General features: G+C 36.3%; 1 protein-coding gene and 1 long non-coding RNA gene across 2 annotated transcripts; both read right to left on the bottom strand.

The window, feature by feature from the left end:
* Positions 1-652: 652 nt before the first annotated feature.
* On the bottom strand, positions 653-22,647 carry LOC132195653 (protein big brother-like). The gene is made up of 7 exons (XM_059617793.1): positions 22,469-22,647; positions 21,760-21,999; positions 20,885-20,971; positions 20,418-20,528; positions 8,573-8,689; positions 7,829-7,963; positions 653-1,219 (listed from the first exon to the last, which is right to left on the bottom strand). Exons 2-7 carry the CDS (start codon positions 21,955-21,957, stop codon positions 1,154-1,156), a joined length of 714 nt encoding a protein of 237 aa, XP_059473776.1. The 5' UTR covers positions 21,958-21,999; positions 22,469-22,647; the 3' UTR covers positions 653-1,153.
* Positions 15,104-15,699, bottom strand: LOC132195742 (uncharacterized). The gene is made up of 3 exons (XR_009441684.1): positions 15,641-15,699; positions 15,485-15,577; positions 15,104-15,383 (listed from the first exon to the last, which is right to left on the bottom strand). It is a non-coding gene; the product is annotated as an uncharacterized LOC132195742 (long non-coding RNA).
* Positions 22,648-23,497: the final 850 nt, after the last annotated feature.

Below are 23,497 nucleotides of genomic sequence, written 5' to 3'. Positions count from 1 at the left end.
ATTATTTTAATCTAATGTTTACATTAAAATATTGCGAAATAACCAAGGAAATTTGTTGTTGTAAATTAATAGTTAATTTTTTAATAAAATGAATTAAAAAAGGTCTGTTTTTTTATTGATTTAAATTTGGAATGGCTCTCGTTGTGCCCCGCTTAATTAAGAGACAAAGCAGAACGTTAAAAAAGCTGCTGCTTATTTGCCGGAATAATAGGCTCATTATTCAATTTGCGACGCATTGTTTTTGGGGGGACAAAGCGAAATTCGCTTGCTTTTGGAATTGCGCGCGAAAAGAGGTTTGATGCGTGAAAAGCCAAGCCAAGCTGCAAAAATAGCTCTTATTTTGATTAGGCCTTTGTCCTCTGCTCCGGGATAAAAAGCAAACTAGCCTTTGAATTATTTAGATGCGCACGAGTGCGAAATGTCACACCTCTCAATTATAAACGTGTGAAATTTGCACGTCACAAACGATATGAATTATGAATTTATTATCAAGAACAAAAAGCTTCTCCAAATGAAAAACGTCAAAATTGTGACGTGCCTGCAGTGAAAAGGGTCCGCGTCTCCGTCTACCCACGCCTAACGTTTTTTCCCTCAAATTTAAATTTAAAAAAAATAAGGAATCATAAATTTACATGCTTGTTTCAATTAAAAATGAGAACATTTATTTGTTTATTACATTTACAGCACAGTTTGACACAAATTACTATGTTTGGGAAAAAGATTAATTTTCAGAAACGCACCTTTTATACTCGATCTGCGACACCAATCAAGTTTATAAGTTCTGCTTGTCTTCAAAAAATTGAAAATTTAAGCAGCTTACATTTTTGCCCTTAAAATTTACTGTTGTGACTGTGAATTAAGTTTTAAATCAATTTTAAAATTTCATCTTATTGGCAATTTTTTGTCTTTTTCATCATATTTAGCAAAAGTGTCAGTTTTTCATCATCAAATTTTGTTAATCATTTCTTATAATTAGTAATTATTTTTGGTATAATGAGAAGTGCTAGAAAGCTGAGTGTCGTTTCCTTCATCACGCGGCGCACCAGGAGATTACATAATAATTATTTACAATGAAAACAGACGGACTTGTGCAGAACGACAGAGAATGATGAGACAAGTTTTTTTTATTTAAAAAAAAAAAAAACGGGGAATCTCAACGCGGGGCGTGCCACTGTTGGTGTCTGTTGCGCCGAACTCGCATGTAGTTCTCTTGCTGCGCCTGCAACAAAATCGAATCAAATTATTCAATTTGATTAGCCAGAAACAAGAAATAAATTGCTTAAAAAAAGAGATTCCTAAAATTAATATATTAAAAAATTGTTATTTGGTTTTGAAACAAAAGTTTTATTCAAATAAGACATTTTTCTTGAACAAAAAAGAGCAATCAAGAAAAAAGCTGGGCTTATTTATTATTGGATCAAAATCAAATAGTAAAATAAGGGAGAAGAAATTTGCATAATAGCGTGCGCTGGACACAATAGCGTGGGTTAATCCTTTGCCGCGGGTGCATATTTATTGAGCGCCATGAATAAATAATTTTATGTGTATCAATTCAGTTTTTGATATCGCGCGCAGATAGGCAAATGTATTCAAATCGGAGTGGAGCGGAAAAGATTTACATTGAAACTGGATGTTTGTTTAAGAGGGTGCCGCGTGCAACCCTTTTTCTAATGGTCATGATGTTTGTGATTGGGATTGAGATGTCGCTCTATGCTCGGTTCACGCGTCGTCGAACGCGACACCTGCGAGCCCGGCTCACTTTCATGCCGAGCGATTAATTTGATTAAATGCGCCAAGCTTATCTCCGATACAAATTAAATTATTCAAATTAGATTTGCCTTCAACATTTTAAATCTGTTTGCTTAAATATTTAAATATAGGAAATAATAAGGGAATTTAAATTTTAATAAATATAAAAATAAATTTAATAAATGTAAATTTTAACTTTCATTATCAAATTTAATTAATAAATTTGTTGAGAATCTTTGCAACTCGGTGATTTTTATTTTTGATAATATTTTGTGTCATGTGATGGGAATTTCTGATCGCACCTCAATATGCTTTTTCTCTTTACACAGTTTTAAGGGATTTGCTTTTTATGCCGGCGCTGCTGTTGGAAATCCCGCGCGGATCAACCCGAAATCACGCACACGGAGCATTAAGTGGATATTCAAATCCCATTATTTTCCAAACAGCACCGATCGCACCCTCTGGCTCGTCTCTCAGCGCAGCAGAAACAAATGCGTGCGATGCTCATTTTCCGCGCCGACAATTATACGGAGCGACGCGCACATTGAAATATTTAGTGCCGCGGCCGGAGCAAGTACGGAGATTTATTTGGCCAGCTGCTGACGTAAATCCTGGGGGTCGGCGCGGGGGCACGTTCTTCGTGTCAAACACTTTGGAAATATAAAAGAGCCGAGAAAGCTCTCTTTCATCTTTCTGCGTTTCAAGACAAAATCATACAAAATTCTATTTTTATTTAATTCTGAAATTTATTTTTATTGTTTTTAAATTGTTACATCACATTGTTGAAAACAATTCATTTGGAAAAAAGGAATACATATGAACAAATTTGTAATAATTATTTATAAATTTTAAGAACTATAAATAAAAATTTAATTTTTTCCAAGTTTATTACAGACTGCAAATAAAAAGTAATTTTTTAACGAGAAATTATATAGCGTATTAAAATTATTAAATTTTTTCCAAAATAATCTAAACTTGAATTTTCTATCTAATTATGACTTTTTTTTTTTTTACCAATTATTGAAGCTGCAATTTATTCTTGTTTATAATTAATCATAAATTATTACTTATTATTTTATTTCATATTTTTAGAATTTGGAATTGAACAAATTTATTATGATATTTTGTCTTTAGACACAAAAATTCGTATTCTAATTGGAAAAATCGAAGTTGCTAATTTTGTCCAAAATCATTCGTTTTCTTTTCAAGCCCTGCGATCTGCAATTTTAAATTTACAAACAGAAAGTTCCTTTTATTTGCAGGAGAAGAGACGCATTCAAATCGGCCTCTTTTGTGTTTGTCACTTTGCTTGAGCAAAAGCGCGTCGGAATCGTGACGCGCTTTTTATTTGATGTCACTCGACACGTCATTTGAGTTCGTTTTTGAACTGGGCCGGCTGATGTATCAGTTGTTGATGCTGCAGGCATCTGCCGGGCCCATTGTTGCGGCAACAATGACAGATCCATGTCGCTCTCGCTCTACCTGGGAGGCGATCGAGCCTAGTTTGTGACGCAACAACTCTGGAAATCTGATATATTGCGAGAGAAAGAGCGTGTTTGTGTTGCAGACGCGGAGGCGCGCAAGTGAAGCCCTCAAATAATATCCTCGCTAATCCTATTTCATGCCCTCAACTTCCTTTCATCACAGCTCATCATAGAAAAGAGGGGTTTTTTATCCAAAGTGGCCTTTTCTTGATGCTCTTGACAAAGCACCATGAGATGCCATCTGATGATTATTTTATTTTGATACACCCAAATAAAATAAATAATAATGCGCCTTAGTAAGTAAAATATCGAGTGTTGCATTTCAACTGGAATTTTTTTATGCTTCACCATTATGCAGTGTAAATTACGTGGAAAAATATAAACATTATAAAACGTTGATAAAAATCAAAAAGAAATTAATCCTGGGAATAAATTCATGTTTTCAATTTCTATAAAATATTCCTACAATAGATTGTTGGAAGTCAAAAGTAATTTTCACTGCAACATTGAAGAAGAATATACTAAATTAAACTTTAGAAAAATCTGATATTTAGAAGATTTGTTAATAATGAGTTCTTAAAACAAAATTTAAAAAATTGTATAGAACTGTTTGATTGAAAATTAAAATATTATTTATTTCCGAGATTAATTTTGTAATCATTTTTATTTTTGTAAAATGTTGTTTCTTTATCCAGCAACTTTTGCAAAACTCTTGCTAGAGTTTTTGTCACTCGTTTTTAATGTGAAATTATTGGTTTCTCTTTGTGTGCTTTTCTTGTTGTACTGAAAATCGTGATAGGCGCGCATTTCTGAGAAAAGACACAAAAATGTTTTCATCTCTCGCTGCGATCGTCAGATTAACCCTCGGGGTGTCAACCTCAAATCATCCTCGGCCACGCTTTGTCTTGGAAAAAGCAGCAATTTTGTGTCAATTTCGGGATATCTGATTGCGCGGCGGCCACAAAACGCATCTCCCGGGCTAAATTTATTGTGGAATCCAAGGAAATGTGCTTAATTGGGGCAATTTGTATACGAAATGCCATATTTAAATCTTTTACTTATTTCAATCGAAATTGATTTTGTAACAAAATTAGCACTTTAACCAAAAGCGCCTCATTGAAATAAACAAAATTTATAGGAATTCCTCTATTCTGGCTTCAGTTTATGGTGAATTAATTATCATGAAAAATGAACATATTTTCTCTTCAACACTTTAATTTACTTTTGAAAATATTTATTACATAAATTTTGGCGATTGTTTGTAACCAGGTGTGAAACTTAATCTTCCGAGGATATTCCTCTTGAAGGAATTTAATTTAAATTAAGAAATAAGTTTTTCTGTTGACGCCGTCGTCTGTGGAATAACAAAAAGCGACACGAGACGGCGCAGGTGATTTTTGAGTCTGGCGCTGCAAAGGTGTCTAATTACCGCCGTACGATGCGGACGAAATGATACGTCGCGTGAATTAAAAAAAAAATTTGTCCGCAGCCCGGAGAGGCCGTTCGGTCGGTCGGTTTTCTGGTTGGTGCTGCAGTGGCTCGCAGCGCATGAAAATATAATATCGTTGTCTCGCTTCACTAATCAACCACCGATCGGGAGGGACGTGACGTCATTGCAGTTTTCTGTGGTTTTATATCGGTTTTCCGACCGCATCATCATCAGGCTACCTTCGTTATTTCATGCGCGCAGACCGCACTTTTCTCGAGCCGCGCGACCAAAAAAATTGTGTGTAAAATTATATTTTATTCACATGTGAGCGCAGACAGAGAAAATATAATATTAAATATCCAAAACTCGGAGTTGTTTTTTGCTGTGAGCGCGGTGAGCGCCTCGGAATAAAAGTTGGAATCAAATTATGCTCCTCTCTCATTGTCAGTCAGATGAGAGATCCAAATTGTTACTTGAGAGTGCAGGAGAGAAAACAATTTTGACCAAGATTAAGGATAGATTACCGCGCAGCAATCTTCAACGGGTCAATTTCATCTTTTTTCCTCCTCTTGATCGTATTTTCCTCCTCTTGATCGTTTTTTAGTTTCAAATTGAATTTTTTCATGAATATTTAAATTATAGCTTCATCATTAAAAGCCCAAATTTTCAATTTTTATTCAAATTTAAATGGATATTTTTTATATGGATACATTTTTACTCCTTTACTTTGCAAATTTAACGTTTTTATCTTTGAAATATAGATCAAAATCGAATTATTTCCTCTCCCAGTTGAAAGTACCAAGTAATTTTGATGTTATTGAAACGAATTGACTTCTTGATGCGAAATCAAATTTATTGCAAATTCGATTCGCTCTCTGGGCAAATTGCTTTTTTGATTTGAGAGTAAAAATGCGAATGCAATAGAGCGTGTCGACCCCCAGGCCGGCGGGGGTGAAAGGCCAAAAAATGAGATTGCGTTGCCGCGGCCGGGGCAAGTCAGGGGTGCGCGCGGCATGAGACGCGAATCTCTTTCCGAACGATCAATAATGCGCTGATGGCGACGAGACGCCAACTTTGTTCAACACCAGAGCGCGCGGCTTTTTCGTTTTGAGCAAAAAAGGCAGAAATAAAAACAGATCTTTGTTGAGATCCAACTGCCCTCGAAAATTATACCAATCAATCAGCGGAAAAGCAGGCCATGAAATTCAATGACAGCTCAAAATGAAGGAAATCAATCAGTCAATTTCTGTAGTAAAACTTTATAATTAATACCAATACCAGAAATATTGTGATTTTTCTATTCAAACTGAACAATTCCATTCTGAAAACATTTAATTTTTTTTTTTTATTAATCTGTTGTTGATTGACAATTCAAACATGTGATTTCTTTCAAACAATTATTTCAATTTAAATAAATATTTGCCAAAAATAAAGTATTTTATTTCTATTTCAATTATATTAAGGAGATGAAAATTGATTAAATAATTTAAGAACGAACGAAATTATTTATATAAATTCTTCAACTGAATCAAGTGGAAAGGAATGAAGTTTTTAAAAATAGCAGGAACCGTTACATCTTCTTTTTGTTTAGAGACCAAACGGCCATAACTTTTTTTTCCAAGCTCGTCTTTTGAGTCTTCCTGTACTCGACTCGCACCGCGAATTTCTAATATATCAAATGAGTGAATGCATATCATGGTCCCCTGTCCGCGCTTATTGCAACTCTTAATAAAAAGGGCGTGCCCCTCTTGACAATTGCAGCCCTTATTGGCCAAAAGTAACCCCTGCATAAAGGGGCAACCAGTTTTCCGCACCCCTCGCGCGCTGCAGTATCAAATGTTATCCGCGTCATTGTCCGCGTCAATTAGATTTCTATGCGAGCCTGCAGACGATGCCGCTCGAAATGAAACTACAACTGCCCCTTTGCGTTGCCGCGCGGCAACCATCTTTGATCGCGCCAACTCAAAATGCAAACTGACTCATTTTGAATTTGTTACAATAATAAGTCTCCACTTCCGCATCCGAAATTGTTGCACGTATTTGAATTAATTGTAAAAGAAAATTAAAAATAGTTTAAATCTTTCAAGGAATTAATTGCGAAGGATTTTTTACTTTTCAATTTGGAAATTTATGGAAATGATTTCAGTTCTTAACGAGGAGCTTAATATCTTCACTGAGATTTAAACTTCTCAATAAGATCTCAGAAAATTTGTGATGTCGACTGGTCTATTGGTTTTATTTTTCCATCTCAATTGGGGTAATATGAACATGCAAGTGTTAAAATAAATCACTTATTAACGATTAATTTATTGGGGGAATTTTTAAGAATTTTTAGAAAGAAAATTATTTTAGGAAATTTCCAAAGAAAGAATGTTAAGTTTCAAAAATTCAGTTCTACCAGAATGACATTCGATTTTCTTCCTATTTCTCCTTGGGTCAAATTTTTGTTCATTTTCATTTTTGTAAAAATAATCTTCATAAAGTGTGTAAACATCAAAAGACAAGAGAATGTTTGTCCTTCTCTCAGATTTACATGCGCAAATGAAAGCAAAGAACTGGCGTTTTTGCTCCCACGTTTTTCTTTTTCTTTTCATTGTCCGCGGCCGCTTTTTCATAATATTTCTTCTCCATTTTCGTCCGTGTTTGTTTGCAAAAGGGTTTGTTTCGCTGCATTTTCCCATGCATATTTCTCGTTAACCCTTTTCTGTGTACACAAAGCGTATTAGACGCACGCCCGGCGGCCTCGCTCCTGCGCTGCGCCTCCCCCGCCCTGCTTTCTGCGAGTTATGCGCTCGTAATCGGATTTGCCGCCCTTTCAAATGTCCCCTTTGGCACGAGATTTCAAAATCCATTATAATGAGAGAGCGAGAGAGAAGCATATTGTGCTGCGTCGCTATCTCGCCCCGAATCCTCTCGAAAGCTAAACTATGCAAACACAAAAGTCTTTGTAAATACCTGTTGTAAAAAAAAGGGAAAAAATAAAAAATCCCTTGAATATAAAAGGACTTTAAGGTCCCATGAATATAATATCACGGCTATGTAAACATTCCATGTACGAAGAAGGCAAAATAATATTTTTAGAAAACCTAGAGCAAAGTTATTGAGCGATCTGCAGTTTCTCTCTTAATTTGGGGCTAATTGGCGCGAGGAAATAATTGGCACTCACCAAAGTGACCTCGATGTCGGTGTCTCCGGGCCGGTCCAGTTGCTGGTGCGAACGGTAAGCGCGTTGTTTGTCTTCAAAGTCGCGCAACCGCTGGTTGTACCGCTCGATCTGGTCTCTCAACATCGAGTCCTCGATCTGCAAAAGTACGCATAAATTTCACCCACAAACTCTCAAATTAAGGACAGGATTAATCAGCATTGGTTTGCAAGGAGAAATTTCAGTCATTGGGAGAGATGGATTTTTAAAATTTTACTTTGATTCTTATGTTGAAATTTCCAAAATAATTTTTATCACAAAATTGATGGAAATTTCACCAAATCACGTTCAAATCACCCCAATTTAGATGGGGAAATAAAATTATATCCTTAAATGAAACCTTTTTTTAATTATTTATTTGGAATATTGAAATTTTTGTTAGTTTTATTTTAATAAATTGTATAGTTTATTAAAAATTTCTCCTCGGAAAGCAATTTTCGAATTTTTCTTTACAAATAAAACGATTTAAAAAATTTAAATTTTGAACTCTTTGTAATTTTTCTTTTGAATTTAAATGAATTTGCTTATATAGTTGGGCCGGAAGTTTATCTTTAAAGGGAAGCTTCATCATTATATATTTTTAAGGCTTCTTTCTCTTATATTTTATGAATTTCGAAAAAATTTGGGATCGAATTGCTGATGCGGGGGGAAACTCGATGCTGCGAGTTGTGAATCGAATTGCTGCATGCGAGCTAGGGGGTTGCTTACCTGGGCCTTGTCCTCGTCGTACTCGAGACAGCCGACCCCGTCGAGGCGCTCAAGGTCCACCCAGCCTTTCCACCGCACGCACACTCCATTCATTATGAAGTGAGATCTCAGGTGAACCTGCAGCCAAAAACAAAAATTAAATCAGTAAAATTGCAGAAAACCGAAGAGCAGGAAAATTTCATTTAAAGTTGTGCGCATGAAGTGAAAAAAAAGAAACTTTGATAAGCGTAAAATATCGTTTTTGCTCTTTTAATATCTCCAAACCGCACTAAAAACAGGAAATTTTGGTTTTCCGGTGTGACCAAAGAGATGCGATTAGTTCTTATGCCAACGCGGATTACAAATATATTTCATTTCAATTACAAACTTTTATCACAGAAAGAGTTAAAATGTAAAAATAATTTCTCTAAAATATTCTTAGATTTATTTTGTTATTTGAATTTAAATTCTAATAATCTTTTGAACGTCAATTTTGTTTTGCAGGTTTTTTTAAATCATTTTTTAATTTTTGTAACAATTTCGCTGCAGGAATTTAAAATTTTGTGCTGGGTGAGAAAAGAAGCAGGAATGCACCTGAATAAAAACGTCAGAGTGTCGCGAGTGACAGCGCCGAACAAAAAGGCAAAAGTCACGGCGCTTTTCTTGGTTCTCATTGTGCTTGATCAGGCCGTTTATTGATATGCCAGGCCTTTCATCCCTCATCCCTTTGTGCGTCTCCCTGCGCGTCTCATTGAAAATATCAAATGTGTTTGTGTAAATTGGAGAGCTGCGCTGAAGAGCATCTGTGTGTTGAAATAAGTCGCCCTCGGGTATAATAAAATAATACACACAGTGAGCAGTTTTGTGTGCATTGTGTGTTTGCCAACATTCTTCTCTCAAAAGCTCGCCAGCTCAATCCAAAAAATACTGAGACTGACCCTCATTTATCATGCATTTTTTGTGCTCGTTTCCACCAGAATTCCTCAGAAATACTGCAGCTTTTTGGAATTTTTTGTCATGTGAAAAGGCGGAAATGTTTTGTATGTGTTTGACTCGAGCCTTTCAAAATATTTTCTTGAAACGGTTCACGAAGAAAAGAGAAAAGAACGTAAAAACCTATTAAACGTGTATTTTGGAAAGAAATATCTTAAGAACTTTCCCAATTGAGTTGTAAAAGTAATTCAATTTTAAACTGAGTTTTAATTTCATGAAATTTGTGTTAATTTTAAGACTTTAAAATTTTAAGTGGCTATTCAAGTTTGCAAATTTTTTTAAATTTTTTTTCTCTTGGCTGAAATTGGTAGATCTGTTGTTTATTTTTCTCAATAACAAGACAAAGCCCGTTTTCCTCACTTCCATTAAATTAAAAAGTGTAAATAAAAATTCGTTTGGAAATGAAAGTTTATTTTAAACGTTTGAATGCAACAAAAAAAATGTGTTAAAACAAATTAATAAATCAAACGTCAAATTAGAGTTTTTTCCTTTTCAAAAATGTAATAAAAAAGTGGGCGAGAGCAGTTGGCGCAAACAGGTCTTGCTTGACGCGTCTTGCATTTTTTTTCACTCGTACTAACATGCGTGTAATGGGTCTCGTTTCTCGCGTCTTTGCAATATGCAAATGAGCCTCTTTTTATTATGATCCGAACCAGCAGCAGCAGCAGCAGTTCTATTTATTTATTCAACAAAGTGAGCAGGACACGTCTTTGTTTTTTTAAAAGAAAGAGTGAATGAAGAGTCAAAAGCTGAAGGGGAGCAAAACTCGTCATTTGATAAATTTATCTGATTTTTTTCTGTTGACGGGCGTGTTAATACATTATTTACTCACGCAAGTCAAATGTGCTTTTTTGTCCAAATTGAATATAAAAAAGGCGTGAGAACGAGAACCGCAGAGAGGGCGAATTGAGACATTTAAACATATTATGCACTTTTTTTATTATGACTTGTTATAAATGTATTTTTTTTCTTGGAAGAGAGAACATAAAAGTATGATCGTAAAGTCCGCGAACACTTTAAATTTTACGACGCAGTTTGTTTTAAATTTAAAAACCGTTCAATCAGAGGAAATTGAGCTGATCTGTCTGGTCATAATTTGAGCGAGGAATTGGAAAGGAGGAGAAGCTCGGCTATAATTTCGGGTCCCGCATCTGCGCCCGCTCCCCAGAGCGTAGTTCCGCATCAAATATATTTTGTATTTCTCGCGATTCAGCACGCCAAAATCACGGTCGCTTTACCCTTTTTCGTCTGCTCGTTTTTTTATTGCGTCAGTTCCATTATTTCGTAAATCGTTACGCTCTCCTTTTTTGCGCAGATCGTACATAAAAAATAAATTATATACAACAAAAGTAAGTTGTATTTCTCTGTTATTTCTAATAGTTGATATGTGCCAAAACACTCTTGATTATGTTATTATTTCTTTACCCCGAAACAATGAACTGTTATAAAAATTATTTAAATTGAATAAGTGTTTTCAAATTCGAGCTTATTACAGGTTAAAAAATTATTTTTTTCGTGGATTAAGAACTAAATTATTATTTCAGCTCTTTTTTCAAAGTGCGATCCAGTTTGACCAAAGTTTTTGTTGCATTCAAAAAGCCTCCCCGCCGTGCCCAAATGCATATTAGATCATTTTTCCCAGCACATTACATTTCCAGTCCAAACTTTTTTATGCATTTCTCTCGGTCGGCTCTCCTCAAAGCTTCTTGAATATATATATATAATTTTTTTTCGGAATCATAAACGTGATGTGAGCTTCTTTTTTTATACATAATGCACGCTGTGTGTACAGATTATTGTCTCATTTGTAGCACAGCTGGAAACTTTTGTCAGCTCAGGACAAAAAAGAGCTCTCGGAATATTCATCTGGCGCGGCTGCGATTTGTCTGCGCGCAGAGACAGACTCATGATGTGCTAACGAACGTTGCTGCGAACAATGACTTTGGCTTTTTGTTCGGCATCCTAATTAATTAAACGTTTGAATGATGAGGTCTTGCCACCCATTAAGAGAGAATAAGCAGGCAGCAGAGACGCTTCAACACCTGCTGCACGTTTTGTTACATTCAAAATAATAGAGAATAAAAAGGGAACGCCTTAAAATGTAATCGCTTGGAACGTTTTAAATCAAAATTAAGAATAGTATTTTCATAAATATTAAATTAAAGACGAGACCAATGATAATGAATTGATTTCAGCAAAATTTCAGGCATTTTCAATAATTTTTTGAAGCAGAAAATGTTATAATTTTAATTCATAATAATTTTTTTTTCAATAAACATTTCTATAATTTTAATTTACTTATTCTTATTTTTTTTCAACAAAATACACGTGCGTATAAAATTATTTTGGTGCTCTTTTAAATTATGACAAAAGATCTGCATAAGTTATTTAAAAGTTTAATTATTTTCAGTTCTGTTCAATGAAAGGAAATTCGGCTTCACCCTGCACATCTTATTTCTGACAAGCTTGATAATTTCAAGCGTGTTTTATTTTCCCTTGACTGCTTATTTGAAAGAAGCAGATTTATTTTGAAGTCTGCCTGCTCGCGCGCGTGTAATTTTATGGCACGTTTTTAATTCTAAACTGGCGCAGCTCTCAACACAAATAAACAGATAATAAAACGCGCGCGTCTCTGTAGATAAATTGTAAACATAAAAAAAGAGAAGCGCTGCAGATCTATCTTTATTGAAAAATCAACAGCTTAATTGGCTGCAGGCGGAGGCGCGTTTTGCAGCTTTTAAGGCGCTGTAAATGTGTTTTGTGCTCGGTGAAGAATGGAAGAGAAAATTCCAGCAGGCAACGGCAGAGTCATAAATCCTGGACGCTTTTCCTCCGACAACACAGCACATGTGAGCAATAAAACCTGTTCAAAGCTCCTTGCAAGGTTTCCCCAACGTAAAAAGAAGAGAGAAAAAACAACATTTTTATGCTCAGGCGAAGAGAAAGCAAAAAAGAACCCTCGTTCATCCCCCTGCTTCCAAGGACTTTTACAACAAAAAGGTTTTCTGCTGGAAATTATTTTCCACGCGCGTTCGAATCACTGCCGATTTGCTTTTTCCAGCCGAATGGATTTTAACAAATTTCGAAAGGGTGCCGGTGAGAATTAATTGAATTTCGTCGGCTGCATCCGAGTATAAAAAATCGAATTAGCGAAAGGCGTTGTGATTTGCGTCGCCGCCGCCGCCGAGAGGCCCCCCGGCGTCACCAATTAAAGCACCTTTTAACCCCTTTCTAAGCGTCCAACTAAGCGTACCCGTGCGAGGGCACAACAGACCTCCCTGTAGAAAAAAAAACACGCACAATAAATGAAGTCATGCAGCGACATCAGTTGCCATCACGCCTTGTCGCGCTCAAACAACGCACAAATGCGAGGCCGCCGCGGGACTTTCGCGTTCACAATTATTTTTATTTCATACCAGACTTTTTGTGTTGTGCACAAAATCTGGATGCGGCCCGCGGCGAGTGCAGCGCGCAATTGTTTGTTTAAGCGAGGGTGAAAAGCAAAAAATTCCAAGTTGGCCTCGCGCATTTGATTGATATGAGAGAAAAATTTCCGTCTCGAGAAGGAAAATTCAGGCGTAGAAACTATTCAAATCTACGATAGGACGGAAAAAGGAAATGACAAACGATAAAACATTCCAAACCTTGAAAATATTATAATTTTCCTTATAAGGCGTCAAAAGATAACAAAAACGATTAAAAAACTAAATATTTTCCTGAAACTTCTCTCTTGAGAATTATTTATCTTCAAATAGTTCAACTATAACATTAGTTGGAAAAATACCAAATTTAACGATCCTTGCTCAATTTAAAAATAAAATTTAAGTTGGAAAAAACGTTTTTTGAAAATTCGTTTAGATATTAATTATAAAAGAATAAATAAACTAGTTTTTATTATAAATAGTTAATTTTACGCCATTTCCATGAGTAACCTTTTTGTGGTTTTTTTGCTTCAGAAATCCAATAATTTGGGATTTCACATAATGTTTTGAGGGCTTTCAAAATTAATTATTTTGGACCACAAAAATAAAATTTCCAAACAATTTCAAATTTGAGAACGGTACGGTGATAAGAATTTCACTATTAACCTCAGTTTTTCATGCCAAACAACTTTTCTGTTGACACCAAAGCCGTCGAGGTCACTTTTCAGCAATTTAATAATTTGTTTAGTAAAAAAGTCAAATTTTGAGGACGATGATCCCTTTTGATTTTGTTGCAGGATTAATAGGAGGAAATGTGGTTCGTGTAATTTTTGTTTATTCAAAGCAATAACTTGTTTACTTTCACGTCCGAAGTTTGAATTAATCGATGTTTTGTTTTAATTAACAAAAAATTTAAAATACTTAAAATTTTCCTGTTCGTCTTTCAAATTGCAAAACTTGTCATACTTCTTGTGTGCCAAGAAGCACTTTGAGCAGGAAAATGAGCCGTGTGTGTGATGAAATATTAATTACCAGCTAATTGAGCGTCACTGCTGAAAGAACATTTCTTTCTTTCTCTGGAGGGGCCTGACGCGTGTTTTTATAAGCGCACTTCCTCTTCACGGAAACACGATACGCTCTCTCTCTCTCTGTAATATACCCTTAGCTGAATTTATGTATGTGTTTTGCTTGAACAGTGACACTAACAATCGAGGAGCAGAAGAAGAAGAAGAAGAAGCACTTCCTCTCCTTTGAGCGCGTGCTTGCCTGCAGCAAGGGGCGATCGTGACCCCAACTGCTCTCTCAGGGCAAATTGGCTCCTTGCCTCGCATCCTAATTGCGCATCTGCGCTCAGGTCTAAAAAATATGTAGGAAATCGTAAAAGAGGAAAAGTAAAAATTAGTTTGTTGTAAATCAATTTCAAATTCTTTGGTTTAAAAATTCCATTTAATCCAGCGATTTAAATTTTATTTTTTGGATCAAAAACTGTTTTTCAGTTACGTTTTTTACTCTAAATAATGATTGAAATTTTCTTCCATAACTTTTTCAAAATCTGTTCATTTCGAGTTTGATCTTTTTTATGATTTTATTTTTCACTGTACCTGAATGCAAAGGCCTTAAGCAATCGGGCCTCAAGATCAATATAATAATCGCGCGGACTCTGTTGCGTTCCCTTTTAAATTGGCCTCTCCTCTTTGCACACGCACAAACTAAGTGGTCGAGATCTCGTCTAGGTTGTCCGAGTTACTCCTCTAAAAACGACCCCAAAAATAAGCTCTTCTGAAGCAGCAGAGTAACATCCCAACTAGGCTAAACGGGCTAGCTCGGACACGGTGTCTGAGCTACTCAGCTACAGAAGCCGACCTGTCGCGGTTATATTTGCTGGGCGCCTCCAGTCGCTAGCCGTCGCTGCTCGGACACATTGAATGAGCTAGCTCGTTTATATTAGTAAATCTCTCTCGTTTATAATTGCTACGCTCTTTTGGCTAGTATAAATTTCCTTATTTGGAAGTAAAAGTTCGTTGGAATCGATTGGAATAAAAGAAGGAAAATGCTGCTGAAAGAAATGTCTTTATTTCATAAAAACAGCAAAATAAAGAAATTATATGTTTGAATAAAATATGAGATAGCTTGGCAACATAGTATACCTTTACATTGCGTTTAAGTAAGTCGAAGGATGAAGCTCCTTAATTCCGAAAGATTTTGGTCTTGGTAAAAATCCGAACTTGTGCATACGTCCCTCCAATTTTCCTTATCACTATATAGCTCCTTTTGCAACAAAACACTAAAATCACTTAATTCGGCCGGTCCATTTCTTCTTTTTTGAAAACACATCACAATCAGCGCTGAGCTTCGGAACGCTATTGCACAAAACTCTTCCGCTGCAAGTCTATTTGCTCCAAATCAATTCGAGGTTCCTAAAATCAGCACAAATGATATTTTTTAACTACAGGAACATAGGAATTTCATTAAAATTGCAAAATGAAAGACATTTCCAAAAAATAATTTTAAAAAGTACCTTTTCATTTAATTGTAAGTTGATATTAGTTTTCCATAGGCGCTCAAGATGCTCCAGATATAAACAGCACAAGCCTCTTTTCCATTAAATTACCTAAAAAATAAAAATTAAAAATGATTGGTATAAATTTAAATTTTGCTGCAAAAATTTCATTACCTTGTAGAATTTCAATGCTACCAGAATATCCTGCACTATCTTCACTCTGCAGCTCTCCGACAAACACTGACCGTTTCCAAGCTTGAGGAATTTGGACTAAACCATTTCAAAACAGGGGAAACTGATAGATTTTTCCATTTCTGAGCCCCAAACTCGGACACTTTGATCAAGTTAAATCATTTATTTTTACAAACTTGCAGATCTGTTGCTGTGTATGAGCAATCTTGTTTACTATAACCGAGCTGCCTCAGACAAACAGGCTTCTAAACAAGCTAGCTCGGACAAATTAACCGAGCAGCTTTAAACGATCTTAGCTCGGACAATTTAGTCAAGTTTCACGTCTATCCTAGACTAGTCTCGACTAAGATTGGGGTTTAACGAGTTTGCTCGGACACTTAGTATGTGCGTGCAGAAGGAAACACGCGCTTAAAGATTGTAAACGCCGCCTCCGCACACACAAAAAAAAAGATTGTATAATTTCGAGTGTTGCTCGCCGGCGCAGTGATTTCCTCCCATTAAAGAAGATCTTGCGCGCCCAAACGGCGATAATCTTTCTTTTTAAAAGTGCCGCGGAGGAAAAAAAGTAGCTTCTCGGAACATAAGTGCGGACGAGAAGCCTCTTCGGCCAAATGAGTCATATAATCGCTGCTTAACACAGAGAGCCACTTTACTTTTTTCTATCTTATGTTTTGAAGCTGCTTTGGCGGTGCGTGCAAAAGACAAACACACACTAAATTATAAAAGAGAAAAAATTCAAGCTGTGCGGTCTTTGATGTGGAAATCATATGAGAATCATTCAGCGCGAATTTAATTAATATAGGATTTTATAAATGGCTTCAAGCTAATAAGTCCATTTGTAGTAATGAAAATTTTACCTTAATTTTTTTTTATTGCGTACATTTGATTAAATATAAAATAAATGAGGCAAATTATAGGATCTTTTATCTTTAGTTTTAACAATATTCTTAGAGTTTCTTTTGTCCTGCATAAAGAATTTATCCAAACAAAATTTTTTCCAAGTAAATTATCATTTATATTTAATTTAATTTATAAAATGGACTAATAATAGCAATAATTATAAAATGAAACTGTAATTTAAAACAGACTTTGAGCGCCTAAAATCCCATTTCTATAAGCAATTGTTTCTCATACGCACAAAAGCAGTTTCTATTATGCAAATGAATTAATAATTCTCTCTGGCTATTCCATTCGACTTTTATATTCAAATGGACCCTGCATTACTTTTTGCATAAGTTATAACGCAGCAGTGCCCATATGTCCGGGGTATTTTTTTAAAACCAAATTAATCACGCATCTCTTTTGTTCCAACGAACATTTCCCGTGCGACACGACCAATTAAAAAATTTAACGGCGATAATTAATGAAGGTGAATCGATATAAAAACTTGTCGTGCAAACGTGTTGACACAAAATATTTGCTGCGCAGGGGTCACGTTCGGAGCAGCGCGCGTGTAATTAACACATGATCCCTCTGCGCATGCAGGGGTCAGCCTAGCTTCTTTTTTCCCTTTGATAAAGTGGAAGTGCAGCCTTTTCATGTATTTAGCAGATGTTGCTCCATCTCGCTCCCTACCATAAATTTCGTGCGCAGCCCCTCTTGTACGTGTATAAAAAGGCGATTATATTAAAAAGGCGCATCATTATTCAAACTCTCGCGCGCGCATCTAATTTTACATCGTGTATATTAAACTCTCAACTCGTTAATTCCTGAATATATCGTGGGCGTTTTTTAAATTAAATTTTAAACATGCGATATTGAGCTCACGGGTCGGCGCGCAGCGTGTTTTAATTTCGAACGCATTTGATACGCGCGCAGCCTCCGAATCATTTCCTTTTATTCCGAGAGAGAATAAAGAAGAATGACTCAATTTGTTGCCGCCGAATCCACGTTGAGATTTTTCTTTTTTCTAAAAAAGCGCCCTTTGCGCACGAATTCGCATTATTTGAATGACTGCAGAGATTTGCAAACTTTTGTTGCGTCTTTTTATGCAGAGGCACGCTTCCATTCTTTTCTATACAAAAACGTAAAATTTGACATGGTTAGCCAGAGTTAATGATCATTTATTATGTTTTTCCCTCAAATATTTTCATCCATTACTGATTAAACTTAATTTGTTTAGTGTTCTGAAAGTAAGAATTATAACAAAATTTATTATATATATATTTTAATACATAATCCTTTCTTTTTTAAATAATACTGAAGCATTAATTACCATAACTGTTCTACAAAATTAATAAATAAAATAAACTAATTTAGTTTATTGGTTTTATTTAAAAAAAAAGTATTAATCTCTCTGAGCTGTTAAAAAATTTCATTAAAACTGGAATAATTAAACAAACAACCCAAAATTATAATATTTTCAACGTGAAACTGAACTTTATGAAATAAAAGTTTTTTTAAATTTCCAGTTAAAAAAATGATAAAAAAGACACCAAAACATCTGTATTTTATAAATCAACTCTTACTTTTTTAATTTACAAAACTTATTTGTCCAGATTTGTGCGTTTTTTTCCTCTCTTTTCGTCGGGCAGAGAGCGAGCATCGGAAGCAGCAGATTTTTTGAGAGGGCTCGCTCGACTGGCCCTTTTATTATAAATCTTCCTGCCGCTGGACCGGCCTGCAACTTTTGTGTGTGTTTCCGATCCATACTTTGGCGTACAAAGAAGCATGACACAGGCACTTGAATCCATCGAGCTATTTTCGGTAAATATTTTCACCTTGTTTGCCGCCGCGCGCGGAAATGAAGCATCGTCAGCTTTTTGTGTGCCAGGAAAAAGTGCTGAGTCGGCTTTTTGTGCAGTCACGCCTGTTCCAAAGAGCAGGAAAGGAATTCCAAATTGATAATGTACGTCGGCAGCATATCCTTCCGAATCGGATCTGAGCGTGAAATTCAATGTCTAGTGTGACTTTCAAAGGGTTTTAAACATTCAAAAACGCTTCTGCAAATAAATCAAATAAACATCAGGCATGAAACAATATAAAAAAATTTTTTATAAAAAAATTAAAGGTTCGAAGATCAATTTAATTATCGAACAGTCACAATTACAAACTTATACTTGAATTAACTATAAATTTAAAATTGGATTTTTGTTCAATATTTCTCTTTTTATGCCTTAATTTATTGATCGGCTTAGGAGGAGTTTTATTTTGGCGCTGCCACATCTGCCGCCGGAAAACTGACCGGCTTCTGAGGTAATAAAAAGTGGCCATAATTCACGTCTGATTTGCCCATCACCTGAGTTGCGCCTCATTGGCCGCGACAGCCGTGATCCAGGTGGTCATCAATTTCCCCAAGCAAACTGGCCCGCGGCGGCCTCTTTTCATCTTGCACGTGAATTTTTCATGGCCAGTCGATCGGCGTAGCACGCGCCCCGCGACAAACAACACGTGTAATCAAGTGTGATATTGAGAGGAGACTTTCCAAAACTCTGCACCAAAAAAGCACGAACACCCAGCGCGAGTCTCTCAAAATTTTGACCAACAATTGCTCTGATTAAATTAAATAATTCTGTTGTGCCACAATATTTTGGCCTGGCCGGATCAAGTTGCAAACAAGAAATGTTGAAAAATACAACATGAGCTCGTTTAATCCGAAACGGATGCCAGGCCAAAATATGTATTTTTCCATCCATCGGGGGTGAATTGAATGAATGAAACGTGCACCTTTTCAAAGCCTTGTTTGGCCGCGCATACAAAACCTCTCATTACTGCAACTGCCGCGCGTTCAGACCCATCAATTATTTGCAACACGAGGTGCCAAAATTATATACACGGTCTAAAAATCCCTCTAATTTTTAATTCAAATTTTTATACTAATTCCGCAAATAATGAGCAGCACAACAAAAGGATCTCCACGGAGGACTCTCGAGAGCCGGAATAATAAAAAGGGGTGCGCGCGCGCGCGTTGAAATGCAAAAAGGGTTTGTCAAATATTTTGCTTTCAAGAGCATCTTTCTCCTTCTCTGCTTTTGTATTTTCAACTCTTGAGTTTTGCATTAATAACATTCATCGCTGCCTCATTTGATTTGCATAGTGATTAATGCGTCGCCCGCGCCGCGACAATCAAACGCGAAAATAATCGAATTGCACGTGCGAGTCGCTCCCTCACGCGCCGCGGTCCTTCTTTCGAGTGTGTGTGTTTTCCCTTTTTCATATAACAAGAGCTCTTATTGTCCGTAATCGTCATTAAAACTCACTTAATTGGCTCGTCGGAATGGAAGAAAAACAATGCCAAGTACAAAAGCAAATAATCATTAGAAATTTTCAATTTAATGCAAAATCACGTTTTTTCTGGCAATTGAAATTCTAATTATGAAGATTTTTAATAAATTCTTTAGTCATTTTTTATTGTGCAGGGCTCAATGTCTGCAGATCAAGAGGAGAGTTTTGAGTTTCAACAGCTGCTCCGCATGAAAACTGCTCACTCAATTACAGCAATCAAGCGATTTTATCAGTGTGAAATAGATTTTTTGAGCCGCCGCCGTTCATGTTGCCTGCCATGAAACTGATCTTATCTCAAGGGTAATTTATTTAGCGGCGCTACTTGTACTGCCAATTCACCAGCACAAGGGAGAGGATTTAATGATTTTTATCCAAAAATCTTTATATACAATTTTTTTGATGTTTTACTTTTCCTTTTGAATATTTGTTTCTTTTGAATTTCTGCATATTCGTCTTGGACTAAATTTAAAGTTAATTGGAAATTCTTCATTTGCGTTTCGCGGAATATAAAGTTTCATGAAAAATTGTGGCTTACCTTGCCCATTTCCTTGTCAAAGTCACATTCTCTGCCAAGGTCCGAAACTGTGTAGCCGTTCATGACTGGGTTGAAAACAAGTTGCAGGTTTGTGCCGGTGGCCACGAACGACTGTAAAAGGATTACAAATAATCGGTATTAAATAAATATTCACAAAATCCTACTCTTTTTGTGCCCAAACTTTTTAAAATTTAAAAGACCGTTCAATTGTCAAATTCAAACAAAAGATTGCTTATTATGAAGGGACCTCTCTTCAATATATTGAATTGTGCATGATATAGAAGTTTTATGCGTGCCATGGATTGGAATTCCGCCGAGAACGATGCAATAAAGGGAGCCCTCGGAGTCAAAAATCGATGCGCGCAGAGCTCTTCATGCTCATGCGCTTTTTACCCTAAAGCGACTAAACATGGCCCCAGGGATGCTGCGATACACCCTCTCATTGCACCCTCTCGTCTCGTACTTACAATTTCCGTGTGACCCTCTCGGCAGCCATTTTGAAACCTCACTTGGCGTTCCTCCAAGGGTCGATCTCTGTACCCCGTGTAGCGCACCTTCAACAAAAAAGAGAGGACAATTTATAACCTTTTTAGTTCACTCAAAAGGGAAAGTTACAAAAGAACTATATTCAAAAACTGTAAAGTAAGCTCAAAAGATTACAAGCCGATGGAGCTTTTTTCTTTTTCATTATCGCGCGTCTTAATTTTTAAACTTCAAAGAGTTTTGTATCAATTAAAATATGCATTAATGAAAGCTGCATTTTTGTTTCAATTTTTAATTCTTTCGCTTCAAAGTATAATTAACATTTTTACAACTAATCAAATAACTAATTAATGAAATAAGAATTAAAATAGGAAATAAGATACAAATATTAAAACAATTCTCTTGTTCATAAACAGGTGGGTCAAATTTTAAAATTGAAATTCGAACAAAGACTTTATAAGGAAAAGTTTTTGCATGCATAATCCTGGAGATGCTGCTTTCAATTATTATTTAAATTAAAAATTTGAAAATCGTTTCGGAGAGTGTCTATTTCAAAACACCGCATCTAAGTCTGCTCTCCGCATGACGCATCTCCATTCACTCTTGCCTGGCAGTTGAAAAGTTTCCTCCTCTAATTAATTAAACCAGCCCGGATGTTGCTCCATGTCGGGCACAAAAAAAAATCATTTTGAATCATTGTTGGTGCGCCGTAGGAGGAAAAGGATATTGTAAAACAAATCATGTGTTGCTCCGAAGCCATTCTTGCGTTTCAAATTAAAAAGAAACTTTCCTTGCTCTTAAGCGTCACTTCCGCGAAAATCATTTTTGATTGGCAATTTTATAGAGGAAAATTGTTTACCTCGCTCTCTCTGCTGAGCCGGCGGAAGAGTTCGTCGGACTCGAATTTGGACTTTTGGTCGGGCACGACGCGCGGCATTTTAAAGATGAAGCGCGGTTTGGGCTGCTCGTAGAGTCCGATCGAGTCAAAGGGCAACATGCCCGCAAGTGCGGCCGCAGCCGCTGGGTCGCCAGGCCCCATCCGTGCTGGTCCCCACATCCCGCCGGCCGTGCACTGGCCGCCGCCGCCGCCGCCTTCTCCCTGCAAAACCAAAAACGCGGCCGACTCAAATAAAGCCTCCGCAAAACCAGAAAAACACACACCAAACCCAGCAAGAGTCTCAATTGATTCGGCCAACACCGCAAATTCCGCTAATCAAAGCCACTACGTTTTAATTCACTAATAATATCTTAGAAAAATTAAACAAATGTTCCTATAATTTTTTTATTTAAATAAGATTCATGAATATTAAGAAAATTAAGATTAATAAACTGAAGAAAATGGAATTTTCAAGTAAATCTTTCTTTGTCATTTGAATTTGGTCCTTTGGAAAAACAAATATTTGGAATTATGAAAAAACTTTTTCTTTTCAAAAACATATTTACAACAAAAAGTTTTTCCAGAAAAACCCCACATAAAATTGTAACAAAAATCTACTCTAGCACTTGATTGTATTCAAGTTGATTATGCAAATTTAAAATACGGTTGAAGAATCAAAATTTTGAAGTACCTGTATTTTGGAAAAAAGCCGAGGGTTGAACGCGCCCTTGGAAGTTGCGTGTAAAATCCCTTTTGTTTTTCGCGAGGTTGTTGCAGGGTGGAAAAAAGGAAAAATCAATCGATTGGGCTGATGCACGGACACACGCACACTCACCGCACAAGTGCAACCGCGACTACGAGGAGAGAGCGAGCGGGTCAGAGGAACCGCGACGGCCGGGTCGGCGCGCGGCCTTCCCCTGCCAAGGCGGCCAGAGACGGCCCACACGCAAACCACGCCTATGCCACCCTCGGCTTATGCAACGCGCCGAGCCACCGCTTGCCTAACCTTTCCCGCAGCTTTGCTTTCAACGCGCTCGAATTCAATTGACATATCCAGTCTGCGATTTGCAAAAGCCGCATAAGCTATATAATGAGCCGCAGTTCGGACAAAATTCAGAGCAGGAATTTAAAAATAAGAAAATACAGGTGGTATTAATGGAGAATATTTAAAAAATTTGGACGAGTAGAGTTCATCCAACTATAGAAATGACGAACCTGACTCAATTCAAGAAATTTTAAATACATAAAGATTTTTGCACAAGAACAATTTTGGCATAAAAATAATTCTCTCTCCAATTAACTGTTTTAATTTGATACTGTGATTGAGAAAGGGGATTTTCGTGGCCTAACTTTCTTTTATAGTTTTTATTTTCAAATTAAAAAATAGATGAGATGTTTCTCTTAATATTTTTATAAGCAAAGATGAACAAAGAAAATTGTAACATGAGTCACGTTTATTTTTCATTTACTCTGGAATCTAATTTTTCCAGTTATTCTATTTAAAGCATTTCTTCCAAATCATATCAAAGCAAACTTGAATTTTAAATATTGCAATCTGCAAAGCTTCTCGCCTTTGCAGATATATTCAGTTTTTTTTTTTATTTTGCAAAATTGAAACTTTCGAGCTCAGAGATGGAATTCCGCAAGGGCCGTGTGAAGTTTGAAGTGAAAAACAGCACTTGCTGATATCAGAGCAAAAATCGATTAAAGCGGCTTGATA

This window comes from Neocloeon triangulifer, unplaced genomic scaffold (genome assembly GCF_031216515.1).
Source record: "Neocloeon triangulifer isolate White Clay Creek 2 clone unplaced genomic scaffold, ASM3121651v1 ptg000010l, whole genome shotgun sequence".
Lineage (NCBI taxonomy): Eukaryota > Metazoa > Arthropoda > Insecta > Ephemeroptera > Baetidae > Neocloeon > Neocloeon triangulifer.
This window is presented reverse-complemented; position numbering and strand designations above follow the sequence as displayed.